The 17,538-nt window shown below is 37.6% G+C and overlaps 3 protein-coding genes across 6 annotated transcripts in view; 2 read left to right on the top strand and 1 right to left on the bottom strand.

The window, feature by feature from the left end:
- Positions 1–5,094, top strand: part of LOC111444042 (lycopene epsilon cyclase, chloroplastic-like) — a 7,113-nt gene extending 2,019 nt beyond the window's left edge. Inside the window, exons 2-11 of the mRNA XM_023081963.1 lie at positions 161–332; positions 918–1,053; positions 1,124–1,234; positions 1,344–1,446; positions 2,598–2,741; positions 2,832–2,939; positions 3,837–3,933; positions 4,015–4,143; positions 4,248–4,380; positions 4,751–5,094. Coding sequence (XP_022937731.1) covers positions 161–332; positions 918–1,053; positions 1,124–1,234; positions 1,344–1,446; positions 2,598–2,741; positions 2,832–2,939; positions 3,837–3,933; positions 4,015–4,143; positions 4,248–4,380; positions 4,751–4,919 — 1,302 coding nt within the window. The 3' untranslated portion in view covers positions 4,920–5,094. The remainder of the gene's footprint in view (positions 1–160; positions 333–917; positions 1,054–1,123; positions 1,235–1,343; positions 1,447–2,597; positions 2,742–2,831; positions 2,940–3,836; positions 3,934–4,014; positions 4,144–4,247; positions 4,381–4,750) is intronic.
- A 679-nt stretch (positions 5,095–5,773) lies between these two features.
- LOC111444049 (RING-box protein 1a-like) lies at positions 5,774–7,723 on the top strand. The gene is made up of 5 exons (XM_023081973.1): positions 5,774–6,018; positions 6,146–6,196; positions 6,307–6,366; positions 7,164–7,235; positions 7,330–7,723. Exons 1-5 carry the CDS (start codon positions 5,895–5,897, stop codon positions 7,365–7,367), a joined length of 345 nt encoding a protein of 114 aa, XP_022937741.1. The 5' UTR covers positions 5,774–5,894; the 3' UTR covers positions 7,368–7,723.
- Positions 7,724–10,525: 2,802 nt separating this feature from the next.
- The window catches only part of LOC111444040 (ATP-dependent DNA helicase Q-like 3), a 7,868-nt gene continuing 855 nt past the window's right edge, over positions 10,526–17,538 (bottom strand). The window contains exons 3-19 of one of the 4 annotated variants that reach the window (XM_023081956.1): positions 17,443–17,450; positions 17,265–17,348; positions 16,592–16,732; positions 16,478–16,512; positions 16,143–16,226; positions 15,703–15,791; positions 15,343–15,495; positions 15,145–15,241; positions 13,750–13,753; positions 13,492–13,641; positions 13,310–13,411; positions 13,169–13,234; positions 12,935–13,068; positions 12,610–12,701; positions 12,334–12,461; positions 11,981–12,084; positions 10,526–11,269 (exon numbers count right to left, since the gene is read on the bottom strand). In XM_023081956.1, the coding sequence (XP_022937724.1) occupies positions 10,822–11,269; positions 11,981–12,084; positions 12,334–12,461; positions 12,610–12,701; positions 12,935–13,068; positions 13,169–13,234; positions 13,310–13,411; positions 13,492–13,641; positions 13,750–13,753; positions 15,145–15,241; positions 15,343–15,495; positions 15,703–15,791; positions 16,143–16,226; positions 16,478–16,512; positions 16,592–16,732; positions 17,265–17,348; positions 17,443–17,450 (1,919 nt within the window). In that variant the 3' untranslated portion in view covers positions 10,526–10,821. Of the gene's footprint in view, positions 11,270–11,974; positions 12,085–12,333; positions 12,462–12,609; positions 12,702–12,934; positions 13,069–13,168; positions 13,235–13,309; positions 13,412–13,491; positions 13,642–13,749; positions 13,754–15,144; positions 15,242–15,342; positions 15,496–15,702; positions 15,792–16,142; positions 16,227–16,477; positions 16,513–16,591; positions 16,733–17,264; positions 17,349–17,442; positions 17,497–17,538 lie in introns of all 4 variants that reach the window. The other 3 variants (XM_023081955.1, XM_023081957.1, XM_023081958.1) reach the window with 3 other exon arrangements.

The following is a 17,538-nucleotide window of genomic DNA, read 5'->3' as shown; positions in this document are numbered from 1 at the left end:
AAAAAAAAAAAAAAAAAAAAAAAAAGTTTAATTGTATCTTCCTTTTCATTATCTTCGTGTTAGCGTGTGTTTGGGAATGAGCAATATCATCGTAATAGGTATTATTTGCCATCGTTTCAATTTTTAGAGTGTGATATATCCACTTCTATTATTGTTGCAGCTACCGCCAATATCAATTGGAAATGGCGTATTGGACTTGGTGGTTATTGGTTGCGGTCCAGCTGGTCTTGCTCTGGCTGCGGAATCGGCTGCTTTGGGATTAAAAGTTGGACTCATTGGTCCTGACCTGCCTTTTACAAATAACTATGGCGTCTGGGAAGATGAATTTAAAGGTATGTTGATGCATGCTGCTCATTGTTTTGGCATGTTTCTGACTGCTCTCAACTTTGTTCAGTCTTAAGTGGGCTCATAGTTCTGTCATCGTCTATGCTCCATAAAACATACTCTATTTCCTTAAACTCAAAAACTATCAGTTTTATAAGAGAGTGTAGAACTTGATAAATCTATTCTCCTACGTGTTTTTAAGATAGAATTTTATGTAGTTTCTAAGATAAAATCTTATCTATTTTTCTATTTAAAATGGATTATCATTTCTTGTTCTCTCTTTTATTCTTCATCTAGATTGAATGTGTGAGTTGTTTGATCCTAAAGTTATATCAAATCAAACCACAATGTCCTAGATATGAGCTATAAGTATTAACGAAGTAGAAAATGATAAGGGAGTGATTTGAGCTATTTGTTTTAATATTAGCATTAAAATCTTAAGCTGATATGTAACTGTATTTAAATCTTGTATTCTATAGAAGGAAATGACACAAATTAGTTTATGCTGTGTTTTTTTTTCCCTGAAGCGACAAGATTCTTTACCAACTCCAACATCCACTTTCATCTAAACTCTATTCTTTTCAACATTACAGATCTTGGACTTGAAGAGTGTATAGAGCATGTATGGCCGGATACAGTCATATATCTTGATGACAAGGATCCTGTTCTTATTGGTCGTGCATATGGACGTGTTAGCAGGCATTTGCTCCACGAGGAGCTGCTTAAAAAGTAAGCATGAATTTTTGGTACGATGACTAATTCATACATTTGAATTTATATAAGTTATTAATTTCTGTAGGTGTATCAAGTCGGGTGTTTCTTATCTCAACTCCAGAGTGGACAGCATTGTTGAAACTACCTCTGGCCATAGCCTTCTTGCCTGTGAACACGATATTTTTGTCCCATGCAGGTAAAATGGAATTCTTTTATTTACATGGGATGAGCCTCATTATGAAGTATTTTAAGTCGCTTATATTAACTATTTTTCCTTTTTTCAAATATTTAAAATTGTATTCTAGACTCGCAACAGTTGCATCAGGAGCAGCTTCAGGTAAACTGCTGCAGTATGAGGTGGGCGGCCCAAAGGTGTCTGTCCAAACTGCTTATGGTGTAGAGGTTGAGGTAGGAAGGAGAGTTCCTCTGTTTTTTCTTCTTTTCTTTCTTCGCACAGACGACTTATTTAAGATCTAAAAAAGTCGTTAAAGTCCATTGGTACGAAGCCTTTTGGAAAAACAAAAATGGAAGCCATGAGAGTTGTTGTCATATTTGACCCTTAATTATAGGCTAATATATTGTATTGTCGAGAATATTCAGCCTTTCATTACGGTTTACCATATGCATCATATTTGACCTGATTGTACACTAGTATCTTGTATTCGTTTATTGCTCTCTCAATTTCTTTTGTAATCTATTTGATATTTAGCCTTCCGTAAAACTCTCACCACCCTTTAGATGTGGTTGTTCTCAAGAGCATGAGCTTAAAGTGGACAATATCATACTAATGTGGAGGGTTTGTTGTTCCTTCTATGGTGTCAGAGTCATGCCCCTATCTTAACTTAACCATGTCAATAGAATCCTCAAGTGTCAAACAAAAAAAATGTGAATCGCGAAGGTGTAGTCATAGTGACTCAGATGTCGAACAAAAGGTGTAATTTGTTCGAGGACTCCAGAGAAGGAGTTGAGCCTCAATTAAGAGGAAGCTGTTTGAGGGCCCCAAACAAGGAGGCCTCTGGGAGACTCTATGGTATACTTTATTCGAGGAAAAGATTGGAGTATTGGTATATAAGTGAGGACATTATCTCCATTAGTATGAGACCTTTTGGGAAAATAAAAAAAAAGTTGCGAAAGCTTGGGCTCAAAATAGACATATCATATCAATGCAGAGATCCATGATTCCTAACCCAATATAATTCGTTACTCAAGACATCAAGACATCTTTTAAGAATATGTACCATATAAAATATACTGTAACTTGTTAGTTCAAGTGTTTAAGTTTATTGGTGATTTACCATGGTATTAAAACAAGATTTCGTGAGATCACACTCTTGCATGGTGCTTTTTTCTCTTATTCATAGTAAAAATTCTGGTAGTCATTATCAAGTTGTTTTTATTCAACCCCAATTTAGAATTACACTTTAGTTGTACCAAACCATTGTTTGTAATTCCCGATATTGCTCTCCAGTGCTATTTCCTCAACGAACTAATGCTTTGTTCTAACATGGAATTTTGTTCTGTGTTGATAACCATCGTGTTCATCTATATGATCCTTTCAGGTGGAAAACAATCCTTATGATCCACGTCTTATGGTTTTTATGGACTACAGGGACTACTCAAAGCAAGAAACCTCATCTATGGAAGAACAATATCCTACATTTCTTTATGCCATGCCCATGACTCCGACAAAAGTTTTCTTTGAGGTCTGCACCGATTTTATTAATCTATCTTCGTATTATATTTATTTTCTCAAAATTATATAGAGATTACACTTGGAAATTGAAAATTTGCAGGAAACTTGTTTAGCTTCAAAAGAAGCTATGCCATTTGATCTTTTAAAGAAAAAACTTATGTCAAGATTAAAGACTATGGGGATCCGAATTGTGAAAACATATGAAGAGGTACTCTTTTTTAACGATGTTTATTGCCTTTATAGCATGTTATTACTATTTGTTCGATCCCTCCTCATCTCTTTCAGAACTGTGACATGGGTGTTCGCGTGTCCGTCTGTTTTTTCCCCTCCTTTCTTTCTTCCAATTAATAGCGAGTCAACTAAGTAGTATGATGAGGATTATTGGGAGGAGTCCCGCCTTGGCTCATTAAGAGGAAGATCATAGGTTTATAAGTAAGGAACACTATCTCCATTAGTATGAGGCCTTTTGGAGAAACCAAAAGCAAAATCATCCGAGTTTATGCTCACAGTGGACAATATCATATAATTGTGAAGGTCCGTGATTCCTAACCACCCTTAACTTAGTCATGTCAATAATATCCTCAAGTGTCGAACAAAGAGTGTTGTAAGCCTTGAAGGTGTAGTCAAAAGTGACTCAAGTGTCGAATAAAGAGTATACTTTGTTCGAGGACTCCAGAGAAAGGAGTCGAGTCTCAATTAAGGAGAGGCTGTTCGAGGGCTCCATAGGCCTCAAGGGAGGCTCTATGGTGTACTTTGTTCGAGGGGAGAATTGTTGAGAATGGCGGGGAGAGAGTCCCAAGATCATAATTTATAAGTAAGGAACACTATTTCCATTGGTATGAGATTTTTTGGGGAAACCAAAAGCAAAGGCACGAGAGCTTATGCTCAAAGTGGACAAAATCCGTTGCTAAAAAATCTGATTTCTTCAGAATTATGCATGGCATGAAACTCTCCTTTTTCATTAAATCCCAACACTTAGTTGCCTATCTCATATGCCATCAGTTCTATTCTTGCATTTCATATCATCAAATTTTGTACACCTGGTTTCTTGTCAGTTCTTATATAAACAAGTAAAAGAATGAAAAGGACACAACCTTCCATGTAGGAATGGTCTTATATTCCAGTTGGTGGATCCTTGCCAAACACAGAGCAGAAAAACCTCGCATTTGGTGCAGCTGCCAGCATGGTGCATCCAGCCACAGGTATCAAAACGCAAGCTAAACATCTATCTTGATCAATTATCAATATAAGAAATCTTATGCACTTCATTATTCATCAAGCAGGCTATTCAGTTGTTAGATCTCTGTCTGAGGCTCCAAAATATGCTTCTGTCATTGCAAGAGTTTTGGAGCGAGGACAGCTAAAAGATGGCCTTGCTAATGGAAGAACCTATGGGAATATCTCAATGCAGGGTGAGCCAGTTTTGTGTTTAGATCTATTTAAAGGAGTCTATTTTACTCTGTGCATACACCTTGTAAGTAATTTTCAATGCTTATTAATTTATCTTCTGTTCCAGCTTGGAACACTCTTTGGCCACAAGAAAGGAAGCGCCAGAGAGCTTTTTTCCTCTTTGGGCTTGCACTGATTGTTCAATTGGATATCGAGGGTATTCGAACATTTTTCCGCACCTTCTTCCAATTGCCAGATTGGTACGATCAATTTCCTCCTAAGATGATGATATCAAAATTGACTTCTGTAGTCTGATATTCTGGCGAATATACTTGTTGTGTTGAGGAGTCTTTTGAGCGTAGTTTCCTGTCTACTATTGTAATGACCCTAGCCCACTGTTAGCAGATATTGTCCTCTTTAGGTTTTCCCTTTCGGGCTTCCTCTCAAGATTTTTTAAAACGCGTCTGCTAGGGAGAGGTTTCTACACTCTTATAAAGGGTGTTTTGTTCTTCTCCCTAACTGATATGGGATCTCACGACTATCTTAGTAGGAGGGATTATTTTAATAATCTCCATCATCGATCAACTGAATGTGAGGTTGTATACTCATTATTTTTTTTATAACTTGCAGGATGTGGCAGGGATTTCTTGGGTCTACTTTATCTTCAGCAGACCTTGCACTTTTTGCGTTGTATATGTTCGTCCTAGCTCCAAATGATCTAAGAATGTGCCTCGTTAAACATCTTCTTTCTGATCCTACTGGAGCAACCATGATAAGAACATATCTCACAGTTTCTTGAATTTTCTCCTAAGATCTTGTTCCTGTATTGTAAGAACAATGTTTAGATTACACGAGAAGCCTGTCAGGTATTTTCTTTCCTTCTTTCTTTATATGTTTCTTACTGGAGTTTGTTATATGTAGTGTACATATTCAATATTCTTTTCCATTTCTATGCTCTCATCAAATTTTACTCTTATTGAGTGTTGTTAAGGCTATGAATTCTATCTATGCCATAGACTTGGCTAATCCCATGGTTTGGACAATCTAACCTTGTTAGGCTCATGAATCTATTGAACTACTTCACTCCCATTCTAGGGATGTAAGTTGTTGATTAGGTTTCCTTCAGGTTCTCAGTGCACTTAGTCACTTGATCACTAGTCTCTTTGGTTCATTCAAGTCAATACCCAATTGATGTATGAGTCAGGAGTGCTTTCATCAAAACTCGAATTGTAAGGTAGATTTAATTGGTACGGATCAACGTCTCCCCATTAGCAACCTCACTATTTTGGTATATAGTCTTAATAATGTTTTTTTCCCATTTGAGGAAAAAAAAAACTTCATTTGAATTTGTTTGGATTATTAGGGATAAATTGGCAAAGTTGATGGAATAATAAAATTTTAAAAGTTTAAATATATGGTTTATGATTTAAGAATTAGATATTTATGAGATAAAATATGTATTTTTATTGATTTTAGTCGATAAACTGACTCACAGTTGTATTTCATATTTTTAAGTGATATTAATGGGTGTCGACATATATATAAAAAGGGTGTGTCGACATATATATAAAAAGGGTGTGTCGACATAATGATGTAATTATAATATTGGTGAAGTACACAATACACTATAAAACAAACTTAAATGGTAATAACAAATTTCATTGAAAATAAAAATTCAAGACGCCGCAGCTACAGCTACAGGAAATCGGTCCGCCCGTGTCAAGGAGACGGATTAAGAAGCATCTTTCTTGCAACTTTCCTTTTTGTGCCAACCATGGACTCCGACGTGACGATGGTTCCGGTCGGCGAGGCTTCGAGCAGTGCCGGTCCTTCGTCTACCAAGAAACCCAAGCGTTTTGAGATCAAAAAGTGGAACGCCGTCGCTCTATGGGCATGGGGTAATTACGGAACCCTAATCTTTAGCCCTTCACACGGCGTTGCTATTACTGCTCTCACTCTCCCGTTTTGCCTTCTTTCATCGGAATCCTCCTCTCTAATTTTTGTGTTATTCATTTCTTAATTCAGATATCGTTGTCGATAACTGTGCGATCTGCAGAAATCATATCATGGATCTTTGTAAGTTTATCATCATTTGATCAAGTTCTAAGATATCTGGAATGATCTTCCTCTTAATTCTCTATATTATTTGTATTTTCTTTAGCCATTCACCCTTGTTTGTTATGTAGGCATCGAGTGCCAAGCAAACCAGGCAAGCGCAACCAGCGAGGAATGTACTGTGGCTTGGGGTACGTTTGTTTTTTTTATAGAAACATTTCCTCTCCCTATCCCCAATCCATTCACGCAGACACAATGTGCTATTATTTTCTACCTCGCTCCTTACGGATACTGAGGTGGATGATTGGGCCTCTATGCTGAATATTTAAAGCCATGTCATATTTTCTAATTAGGAGGATGTCGAAGTGCGTTCCCTTCATATCAATGGTTGCTTTTCTGTCAATTCCTCAGACCTTTAGCTTGTTTGTTAACACAGCCATACTGACCTAATCCGTAGTAAGCTAACCTGGGAGGCCAAAATTCTGGAAAAGTGAAAGTCTTCCTAGGGATTCTGATACAAGGGAAACTGAGTACGTGTGAGAAGCTTCAATGAAGCGTTCCGAATGGCTGGTGATGTATCCTGTGCAGGAAAGACAAGAGAGCCATTTTCATGTTTTTGTCCACTGCCCATTTTCTGCCGCTATTTGTTGAGCTAAGCATTGTTATGTATTTGGTATGAGTTGATGCTCCCGTAAGACCTCTGAGAATTACTGCCATCCAACTGTTAGGGCATAATCTAAATGGTCAAATTATAATCAGAGACTTTTTAGAGGGTTGATTCTAGCTCGGAAAGCTTTTGGGATCTCAGGAAACTCTATTAAGAACTGAACTTGTTATTTAACTTAAAAAGATTGCCTTTTGGATTGATTGATTATTACTCTATCCAACTTACAGTATGAAACATTATTTTGCAATTGCCCTTGATGTGGAATTATAGCAGGAGCCAACGACTGATGATACCTGGTGTTGAATTTTTATATATTTGTAGGGGTGTGTAATCATGCATTTCATTTCCACTGTATCAGTAGATGGTTGAAGACGCGTCAAGTTTGCCCATTGGGTATGCATTTCACATTCTTGCCTTGCCTTTCAACCACAATGTTTTTCTAAAAAAATGAATTTTGGTAATTGAAGAAAGCTTTGCCATTTTACAGATAATAGCGAGTGGGAATTTCAGAAGTACGGTCACTAGAACTTTGCTGCTGAGAATATGGATCCTTAAATTCTCATGGGTCTCTAATGTTGTCGACGATGAACTCTCTCCATACATGGTTTCTGAAATTTGCGATCTGAAGATGCATTTTGTTGAGCAACTACAATTTTCCAGAGAATTATGTGATTTTATTTGGGAGTTGTTTGTAGAAATAGGCTAGCACTTGAACGTTAGTTCTTGTTTTACCGTTTACCATTTCTGTACTTGTATTTATGTTAACATCTCACTCGGTTCATCTGGAAAATTTGGATCTTATTGTTGCCTATTTGCTCTTCGGTTCTTGTTTGTCTATCGGATATTCTTCTTCCCATAATATAATCGTGTTCTTCACCGAATGAATTCTTCTAAAGTGATCTTACTTTAGAATGATTGTTGGCTGTTCTGAATGAAAAATACCAGTTGGCTGTAACGATGAGAAAATATAACATCATGGATTTGGTTGATATTCAGAACAGGTTAAAATTGTTATTTTGTTTTTCTTCTGAATATATTGCATGATGACTATGTTCTTCTTCTGAATTGTTAACTGGCACTTTTGTGTTGCTATCGAACTGTGCTGAGCTCTCTCAGTTTGTGCAGGCAAGGAGTTTGGGATGCCCATTCTTCTCACTTTGTTGCAGCCGGACGCTCCAGTTTTTGCTGATTGCCCCGCACCTCACACAGTTAACAGTTGCTAAATTCCCAACTGGAAGAATCATTTTGACTCGGCCATCAACTTCCTCAGCAAACACTGTACCTTATTTTACATTCTTGTTGTTGCTCGAAGGTGGTTCCCCGAGAAATTTGGTTAAATGAGTCTGCCAACTGAAGAAGAAAGCTAAAACTAAGGGACTGAGCAGTGGTGTCGGTCTCTGGCTAGCAACACAAGTGGCATGGATTACAGCAGCAGTTTCCAGTACAGCCACAGCAGCATTTGCATTCACAGCATGGGCATTCAGGGCATGAAGGTAATGAAAAATGGTAACATTGGCTACATGAAATGATTGGGCAAGAGCATGAGCATCGGGGTAGTGTTGGACAAGTGCAACACTTCCACTGTGGTAAGTTACAGCAGCTGCATGATAGGCATTTACATGGATTATTACAGCTACAGCAGGGTGGGTTTTCGAGATGGATCGAGCATCCAGCATAGCAGCAACAGCAAATCCACGACAACGTACAGCAGGGGAACCCACTGCATCAAGTGAGAATTAGCCTGATTATTCTTACACCACATCATCATGGAAGAAAAAGTAAGGTGAGAGTTACATACCAGAGCCATTTCCAAAATTGACATCTGCGGCTATGCTTCTTATATCTGATTCAAAGAAGAAACATATAGCATGAATAGACTGCAAAGAATTTTAGAAAATTAATGATGGGGAACCCCTTGCGTTGTTATCAAGGGATCTGATTTGGCGACCACATAGTCAGCTACCCTGCAAAGTGTTCTTGTGCTAGATGAGCAGAAGATCTGGGAAGTAGAAGTTCAAAGTCTTTGGCAAATGAACTGGTGTACGTACTCTTTGCAGCATTGAGATGCAGGTTGAAGACCATCGGTAGACTTCAAGTCTTCCTGCCCCAGAGACATCGTGGAAGAAAAGCTTGTTATATTTTCATAATGAACCGGGGATAAGAGAAAGCAATGCAGGAATGAAACCCAAATGGTTAGATTGAACATCAATGCCAATGGGATTTGTGTTGTGAGCAAAACTCGAATCTCACTGTTACCCCGTTAGGCTGGGGTGGGGTGCTTGTGCTTGGTGATGGAGAAAATTTGTAACCTTGAAGTTAATCTAAGACGAACCTTAGCTTGTTATTACGTCAGAAAGGGATGTACGGAATCTAAAATGTGATTTGGTTTCAATTGCAGTTTCTTTAGGGTTACGAAAGAAAGGGCATTGGCGCATGCATTAGAAGAAAAAGAAAAGGAAAAGGAAAAGCAGAGAGGTAAATGAAAAGAACCTGGAGAAAAGCAATCTCCCTCTGAAGCATCTGAACCTTGGCCGTTTGCCGGCGCTTTCCATACAAATCTGGATACTGAGGAGGCGAGTTGGGGTTGGGGGTGGGAGGGATGGAGAGGAAGGTGGGCGAGTAAGAGTAGTAGCCATTGGGGGGAAATGGAAAAGGAAGCAGAGTGGCAGGGCACAAATGCAGTAAACAAAAGAAGGGACAGAGAATCGTGTGTTTGTGTTGTCAGTTCTGGTTTTGGTACACAAGTACGGTGCAAATTAAGAAAAGAAAGATAGACGCCCTGACAAGGACAGCTTCGACTGAGGCAAAACATAACAAGAACAAGGGTTTGTGCAATCCATGACAAGAACACGAATGCGATTCAGGGGAAAGAAGAGGTGAAAAAGGCAGGCTGCTCTCAAATGGGCTCTCATCCTCACTCCCCAACTCATTTTCTTATCATTAAACAGATTCGGACACCACAAATAAACCCTCTTTCCCACTTTGTTACTCTTACCACTATATTTTCTTCTTCTTCTTCTTCTACTACGACTACAACTACTGCATTGAACTGTTTCCTCAAGCAAGCCGTTGAATTCTGACTTGATCGAAGGAAGAGATTTGGTTTTTATTTAGTGTCAGGCTTGAATGCATATGGACCCAACCTTCAGGTATAGGAGCAAATGTCCTTATAATTTGTACTAAGAATTCATTTGTTTCTAAGGAATTGAGAAAGAAAGGAATCAAACCTCAAAAAGGCACCAAGTATTGAGATGGTAATCATAAAATTAGCTTCATCAGGGGAGGAATGCCAGTGAAAAAGAAAAGAAACAGAGTAAGTGAGCAGGGAACAAATCCCAGAGGGGACCTTCAAATTGAAATGGAAAAGAAGCACAGTTATTCTCTCTCTCTTGGGTGAGTGGACTCGTGAAAATGCAGGTGGGGTTCACAATTACACCCCTCTCTTCCTTCCCACCATCACAGTTCACCAGACACAGCCGCAGAGGGCAGAGGGCAGAGTTTTTCTTTTCTTTCTTTAAAGCTCGAGGCAGAGGTTCTGTTCCGCTTGTGGCCTCCTCTGCTCACGTGAGCTGCCTAAGCTTTTTCAATGATTCTGCTTTGCCTCTACGAGAAAATTTGATTTTTTTTCCCTTAAAACATAGAATAGATTGTGGATTAGTTTACCTGTTTCATAAATTTACAAATTTGAAGCCACCAAACCCTTTCAAACATTTTGTTATATCTGTGGCCAATGGCTATCAGGTTTCACCCGGTGGATCAGTTGTCATTCAAAAGTCACTCAGAGCTAATTACAAGGAAACACAAGAAAAATGATAAGAGACCCTATCCGTATCCAATTCCCCAAAATGTTTCCAAGTAAAAAGCCTTGAATTTTTAACAACGACATCCTCGTTCATCTTTCCAGCTACCCCTTCATAGTTGGCTGAAGAAAACAAGCAACACCTCAAAAGAAGACGTTCGGAGACCTTAGAAACTCGGTCTACAGTAACCTGGTCCTCTTTACTGGATCCTTTTCATCTCTGTTAATCGAGAGCCTTGGTGATTTATTTGAGTGATTCGCCTTCTCCATTCTGCCATTAACAAATTCTGCAAAGGACGGAATTGGAGGCAAAGGAGCAGCAGCAGCAGGGGAAGCATTTTGCTTTGACAAATTGCTTGCGGGGTTTTCCAATACAGGGCTGCAATGAACTTCTTCATTAGTCTTTTCTGACTTCGATAGATCTAACATAGGGGATGGAGATGGCAATGCAGGAAGTTCTGTATTCTCCTCAGCCCTAAGCCGACTGGTTAACTCCTTAGAATCTGCTGTCGACAGCCACCTCATGGTACTGGCCACTTGTGAATAATAGAATGATTTTCCTGTTCTTCCATATTTCTCGTAGCACTCATGCTCAAGGAAACAAGCATATCTTTCCACTTCAATCCTGCAAGAATTCCAATCAAAATACGTGGTTGTGGAAAAACTTGAGACCATGTATATGCTGCCAGAACTACCATCCTTGTTATGAGCTAAGCATGCACGCACTTGTGTCTCAAAGGACTGAACTAGTTAGTTACCTAGAGAAATTACATGGAATAGTGTAACAGCAACTACATCACCGTTAGTCTTATTGATCTCGACCACCTATTTGAATTTAGTGGGTGGTGATGTCCCACATTGGTTGGGGAGGAGAACAAATCACCATTTATAAGGGTGTAGAAACCTTCCCCTAGCAGACGCGTTTTAAAGCCTTGTGGGGAAGCCCGAAAGGGAAAGCCCAGAGAGGACAATATCTGCTGGGGGTGGTCCCACATCGATTGGAGAAAGGAAAGAGTGCCAGCGAGGACGTTGGGCCCCGAAGGGGGGTGGATTGTTATGTCTCACATTAGTTGGGGAGGAGAACAAACCACCATTTATAAGGGTGTGGAAACCTTCCCCTAGCAGACACGTTTTAAAGCCTTGAGGGGAAGTCCGAAAGGGAAAGCCCAAAGAGGACAATATCTGCTAGCAGTGGGCCTGGGTCGTTACAGTGGGTATGACATTACAAAATGAAAATCGGCCAAGTGATTATCCCAAGGAAATGAGCGTCTAAAGATAGAAGAGCAACTGGAATAATTAGAAGTTGTCATTGGAAAAAGAACGGTTAACTTACTTAAAAGAGCTCCCAAGCCGTTGTTGAGCCTGTTCAATAGCATTCTCTAATCTTTTCCTGCTAGCTTCCCTAAATGATGCAGATACAACATTCTTGTCTTGCTTATCATTCTGTCATGAAGTATCTAGTCCATCAGGAAAGATGCAAGCATAGTGGAAAACAAGTTCATGAATCCAACATGAATGGATAAATCCACTAATAGTCCTAATAATCACAGTCAAGTAAAAATAATCCATCTATCCAACCCGAAGTTTAAGTCTAAAGCGGTCCTTAGACCAAATGCATGGTTTAGGTTTTCGATTTCTAAAACTTCCGCCCCATTGTAATATCAAAGGGAAAAAGAAACCATCAAGACAAACCTGTTTTACTGAGATCTTGTTCTGGTAATAATTTTCCTCCGCACGCTCTAGAAGTGCTATCTTTTCATTCAGTCCTGATTTCTTTAGAGACTTCGTTCCAGCTAGGCTTTTGACAACCTCAGTATCATCTGGCAATTTGGGGAAAATGAGAATAAAAGAATACAATTACAAGTAAATACTCGAATTCAACCTCAGCACATAATGTATTCAACCAAAAATTAAGCTACGTGGCTGGAAGTGAGGGAGAGAAGTCAAGTCCACTCAAATGATTTGTACCATCAGAATCAGATATATCTTCTTCAGATCCACTTGCTTCATCTTTGCGATTCCAAAATTCAGAAAACTCTTTCTCATCATTCATATTTGAGCTGATTTTAAACAAAAAAACAAAAACAAAAACAACTATGAGTCAGTGGCAGTGGGCATGACTAGTGGTTAAGACATCTACTCTTTTCTTTGAAGTCCAAAGTTCATATCCCCATCCCTACTTAAAAAGAATTATGAGTTAGTAACTAAATCAAATATGTGGCCTCTAAAGATTTACAGCTAGCCTTTTCAATAATAAAATTTAAAAGAATTTAGAGCCTTTTAAGACAAGCACCTGCTGACAAAAATTCTAGAAGATGAATTATTTCGTCCAACAGCACAAGTTGTAGTAAGCTCTTCCAAATAGGCAGCGACAGTATTTGGGTGTTTGCAGGCATCACACGATTTACTACATATGAATGCAGGAACCTAGTCCAGTCGAACAGTTATATTTATAATATTAGCTTTTGACACTTCAAGAGTTTGGAAGAAAACTAACACCTATTATACAAATTGACCTTCTTCCTACCTGCTCCCCAAAACTCTCAAGAATTTGCTTCCTGCGACATCCAGAGCCCTCACAATACTCAACCATCTGCATTCAGTGGTGCCAGGAGATCAAAATAATGGCAAATATCATTGTCAGATTACAAATGCAGATGAAAATCACCTGAGCAAAGTCAGTTAAGGATTTCTCCGATAACTTCTTTTGGGAGCTTGAAGATGGTAGAATCTTCTTATCAGCACTGGAGCTATTCCTTAGAATAAATTCCTGTAACAATGAAAAATGTTAAACAACAATGCAAAAAGAAAAAGAGGGAAGAAAACAGCAAGTCAAGTTCAGAAATTAACCATTCTTCTGCGGTCTTCAAGTCCATAGTATAACAGACTTTTAGAGGGTAATTGATCACGGCCAGCTCTACCCGACTCTTGATAAAAAGCTTCCATTGACTTGGGAATATTGAAGTGGCAAACAACCCTGACATCTTTTCTATCTATACCCTAGGTAAGACAACAAAATGAAATTAGAAAATTTAATGCTCATCCTGCACAGAAACTAAACACATACACACCCAAATTTTTACTAACTAAAATTAAGTAAATACATACCATCCTGAAGAAGTTCCACTAATTTAGTAACTGTGCACACACCAGAATGGCTCTAGGAAAAAGGGGGCAATGAAAGGACAATCACAACCTTAGGTACATCATAAGTACAAAAACAAGAAGGAAGAATCGAAGGACATGACAGGGAGTAACATAGAGGACTTTCCTTGCAACAAATAGTAATGAGGAAGCTGTCATTGTACCATTTCCAATGGCAAAGTAAAATCAACATTCTCAAGTAGCCAAAAGATATTAATAGTAATAAAACTTGGGGACTAGGAGTGTTGACAATACAGATGGGCTGTAACAATGTTTACTATTGAAATCTGCACATTTATTGTAGAACCCATCTTCCCCTCTTTCCTTCTCTCTATCTTTCACTCTCGTTCTCCCTCTCTCCCATGTTAATAATAAATATTTCAACATATTTAAAAAGTGTAAAATGTTGATTTCAGCACATCAAGTTGTTAAAATTTGTCTAAATGATAATTTATAAATTATGGGAAAACTAGTAAAGTATGATTGTCCTTGTCGTAGCTTTTCTTATATAAAAATATCATTTAGTTTCATATGAGAATAAACAACAAAATCATAGACAAACAAACCATCCATTAGAGTTACAATAGATACTAAGTTTAACATAAAATGTTAAATCTCTATATGTTATGGGCAATAATATGCAATGGTGTTGAAGTTAAAATTAGAATAAAAGATTTTCCTCAACAATCTTCTATATTAAACATTCGATGTTCTTATCCAATTAATTTATATATATACACACACGCACATATATGTGTATGTCCATATATATATGTATATATGTACAAACTCACAGATATATATGTGTGTGTATGTATGTATGTATGTATGTATGTATGTATATGAACTAATGTCTTGTACATTTTTAATGGTCTAAACAAACTCATACTTAATAACTCCACTCAGCACCCCAAATGCCCCATTAATCACAACAAGTGCAATATAAAATTATATTTCCAATTTCAAGGCTAGGTACTAAAATTTCAAAACATTTATGATAATTTTTTTTTATAAAATAAATAAATATGCCAAGAATGAATGGAAAATTGAGGTTTTATAAATCATCCATCAACCCAAATGTTTAAGCTGATGGGTTATGGGTTATGGTAAATTTAATTATATCTACACTAAAACATTATCTCTCTTGGCTTGAAAATTTGTAAAAATCCCGACAAGTGAAAATCAATATTAATTGGGAAGGAAATGACATTACAAGAGTTTGAAATCAAAACCTCAATACCAAGTTAAATCATAAATAAACCCGAAAACGTAAGTTGATGAGTCATGGTAAATTAAGTTATATCTACACTACAATTTAACAAGGTTAAATGAAAGGTAAAGTTTTATAGACAACTATACCCAAAAGCTACTGTGGCTACAACAACTTGTATCTTAGAGCTTAACCAATCCTCCAAAACAGACTTCCTCAACTCATTCTTTAAACCTGCATGATAAGCTGAAAACCGACAAGACCAACACAATATAAGTATATATCTAAACAAATAAAACTCGAAGAGCTAAAATTCCAATTCCAAAGAGTATAAAAAATTTACGTACCAGCGCATGAAATACCATATTTTCCTAGATAAACTGACAATTGGTCACACAATGCACGTTCTAGGCAATAGATGATTCCACAGACATCTCCACTAGCTTTCAGCTGCTTAGACAAATCGGCAAGTGGATCATCCAAAAGATCTTTATATCGAACTGCACAATCAATTTTCAACTAGGTTCAAATGCAGCAGTAAATTTACAAATTCTAGGCAACATGAACTTACATGTAACTCATGAAACATACTACATGCAGAAAAACATATGGAACAGGGGGCAATCAATCAGTTCATCCCAATTTTCCCATGCTGCACGGAAAAAATTGAAAACACACACACTTAAAGTTAAGCCACCAGGACAAACCTTCGTAATATATATTCGGACGATTAAATGAAGACATAAGAACTAGAGGGTTTTGCAAGCCCAAGGATGCTATCACATCCTTCTGGACCCTGCAGATATAAAGAAAAAACCAGGATTTAATCTTGCTGAACTTTAAATTCAGTACCTACATGCACTGACTGCTACCATCCAACAAAATCATAGAATATCAGCAGAGAAACATACGTCAATTTTTTTCTAAAGGAAAAGAGACCTGGAGTCTATCGTATGAACACGCAAAGGGCAATAGAATCACCCCAAGAAGCAAAAGATAGGCCTATAGTTTAATACTAAACTAACAACCATAATAAGTTAACAAAAAGGTTGGTTTGCATAAACCAAGTGTATGGTTCCCACATAAAAAGACACACTAAAATGGGAACAAAGAATTTCTAAACTAAATGGTTATAAGAATAACTCACTTAGGAGCAGCAGTAGCTGTCAAGGCAAGTATAGGAACATTAGGAAGACGACTCCTCAAAGAAGAAAGCTTGCGGTAGCCAGGCCTGTTTCAAAACATAAAAGGCCAGAGAGGAGACAGAAAAGAAAAAACAAAGGTCATCCATAAGCAACAAGATTGACTTATGGTACAACTAGGATGAGCATCGTATTGACATATGAGGTAGAGGCAAAGAGGATCATTATCAATAGCTTTTGTCAACATAAATAATGGTATATACTAATATAAGAAGAGATTAATGTCTACAGTCTATTCCTAAAAGACAATAACTGATTATCTATCATCTATATTACAAACCTGAAGTCATGGCCCCACGTTGAAATACAATGTGCCTGAAAATTGCATTAAATAGAAAGATGAAGGAATGATTGAAGAATACAACATTCTGCACATAATACAATATAAACTCACCTCGTCTATAGCAATCAGACTTAGCAATCCTCGAGAATAAATTTTCATCAGTTTTGCCATAAATCCTGGTGTTGCAATTAATTCAGGTGTAACGTAGAGAAGCCTTAAGGCAGGTTTACCAGAATCAAGATCTTCATGGATCTAGATGAAGAAGATTGTTACATACATTATTTCTAGGTAAGTAAAGTTTGTATAAACAGAGAAAGATGAGAGGACGAGCTTATAAACAAGGACAGGAGATTCCCAAAAAAGAAGGGAAACAAAGACATTTTATGGTTTTGTCTATTACATGAAAGAAAAGGGGGATTCCCAAACTCACTCCCACCACTCCTGAGTACGCAATAGTTCTTCTCTTCTCACAAACTACTGAGATGCATACAGTTGAAGGATTTGTTAAATTCAAAATATCCCATCACCGAATGTTTACAAAAACATGATGTTACCTTGCTTCCTCCCCCCCAAAGGTGGAAAAATGGCAAGCTGATGTTGTCATCTAAAAGTAAGTTTACATTTCCTCGTGCATGTGAGTTCAATTAATTCCGTTATTATTTAGAAAGAGTGATGATACCAACTACACATACAGGATATACATATATACTTTTGATGAATAATGAGGAATCCACCAAAACAGACATTATAAGTAGGAAGGGAGAGAACTGTAGGGGAAATTCACTTTTTTTTTGTCTTGTATTGACTGAGTTGAGGATAGATATTCAGCCGAAATCCCTTTTTCCTTCAACGCCATCACTTGGTTTTCCTAATGTAATGGGTGGGGAAAGGGCCAAACAATTACAAATCGAAAAATGAAATTGTTAGGAATACAACAAGGAAACAAACACTTGAATGCTCACCATCAACGCTGCAAGTGAATACTTGATGATTTAGGCAGACAGGGACGCAATTATCTTATACAAAACAAAAAAAAAAAAAAAAAAAAAAAAAAAAAA

Source organism: Cucurbita moschata, unplaced genomic scaffold (genome assembly GCF_002738365.1).
Source record: "Cucurbita moschata cultivar Rifu unplaced genomic scaffold, Cmos_1.0 Cmo_Scf00006, whole genome shotgun sequence".
NCBI classification, from domain to species: Eukaryota; Viridiplantae; Streptophyta; class Magnoliopsida; order Cucurbitales; family Cucurbitaceae; genus Cucurbita; species Cucurbita moschata.
Note: the sequence above shows the minus strand (reverse complement) of the source record. Positions and strands in the feature narration are given on the sequence as shown.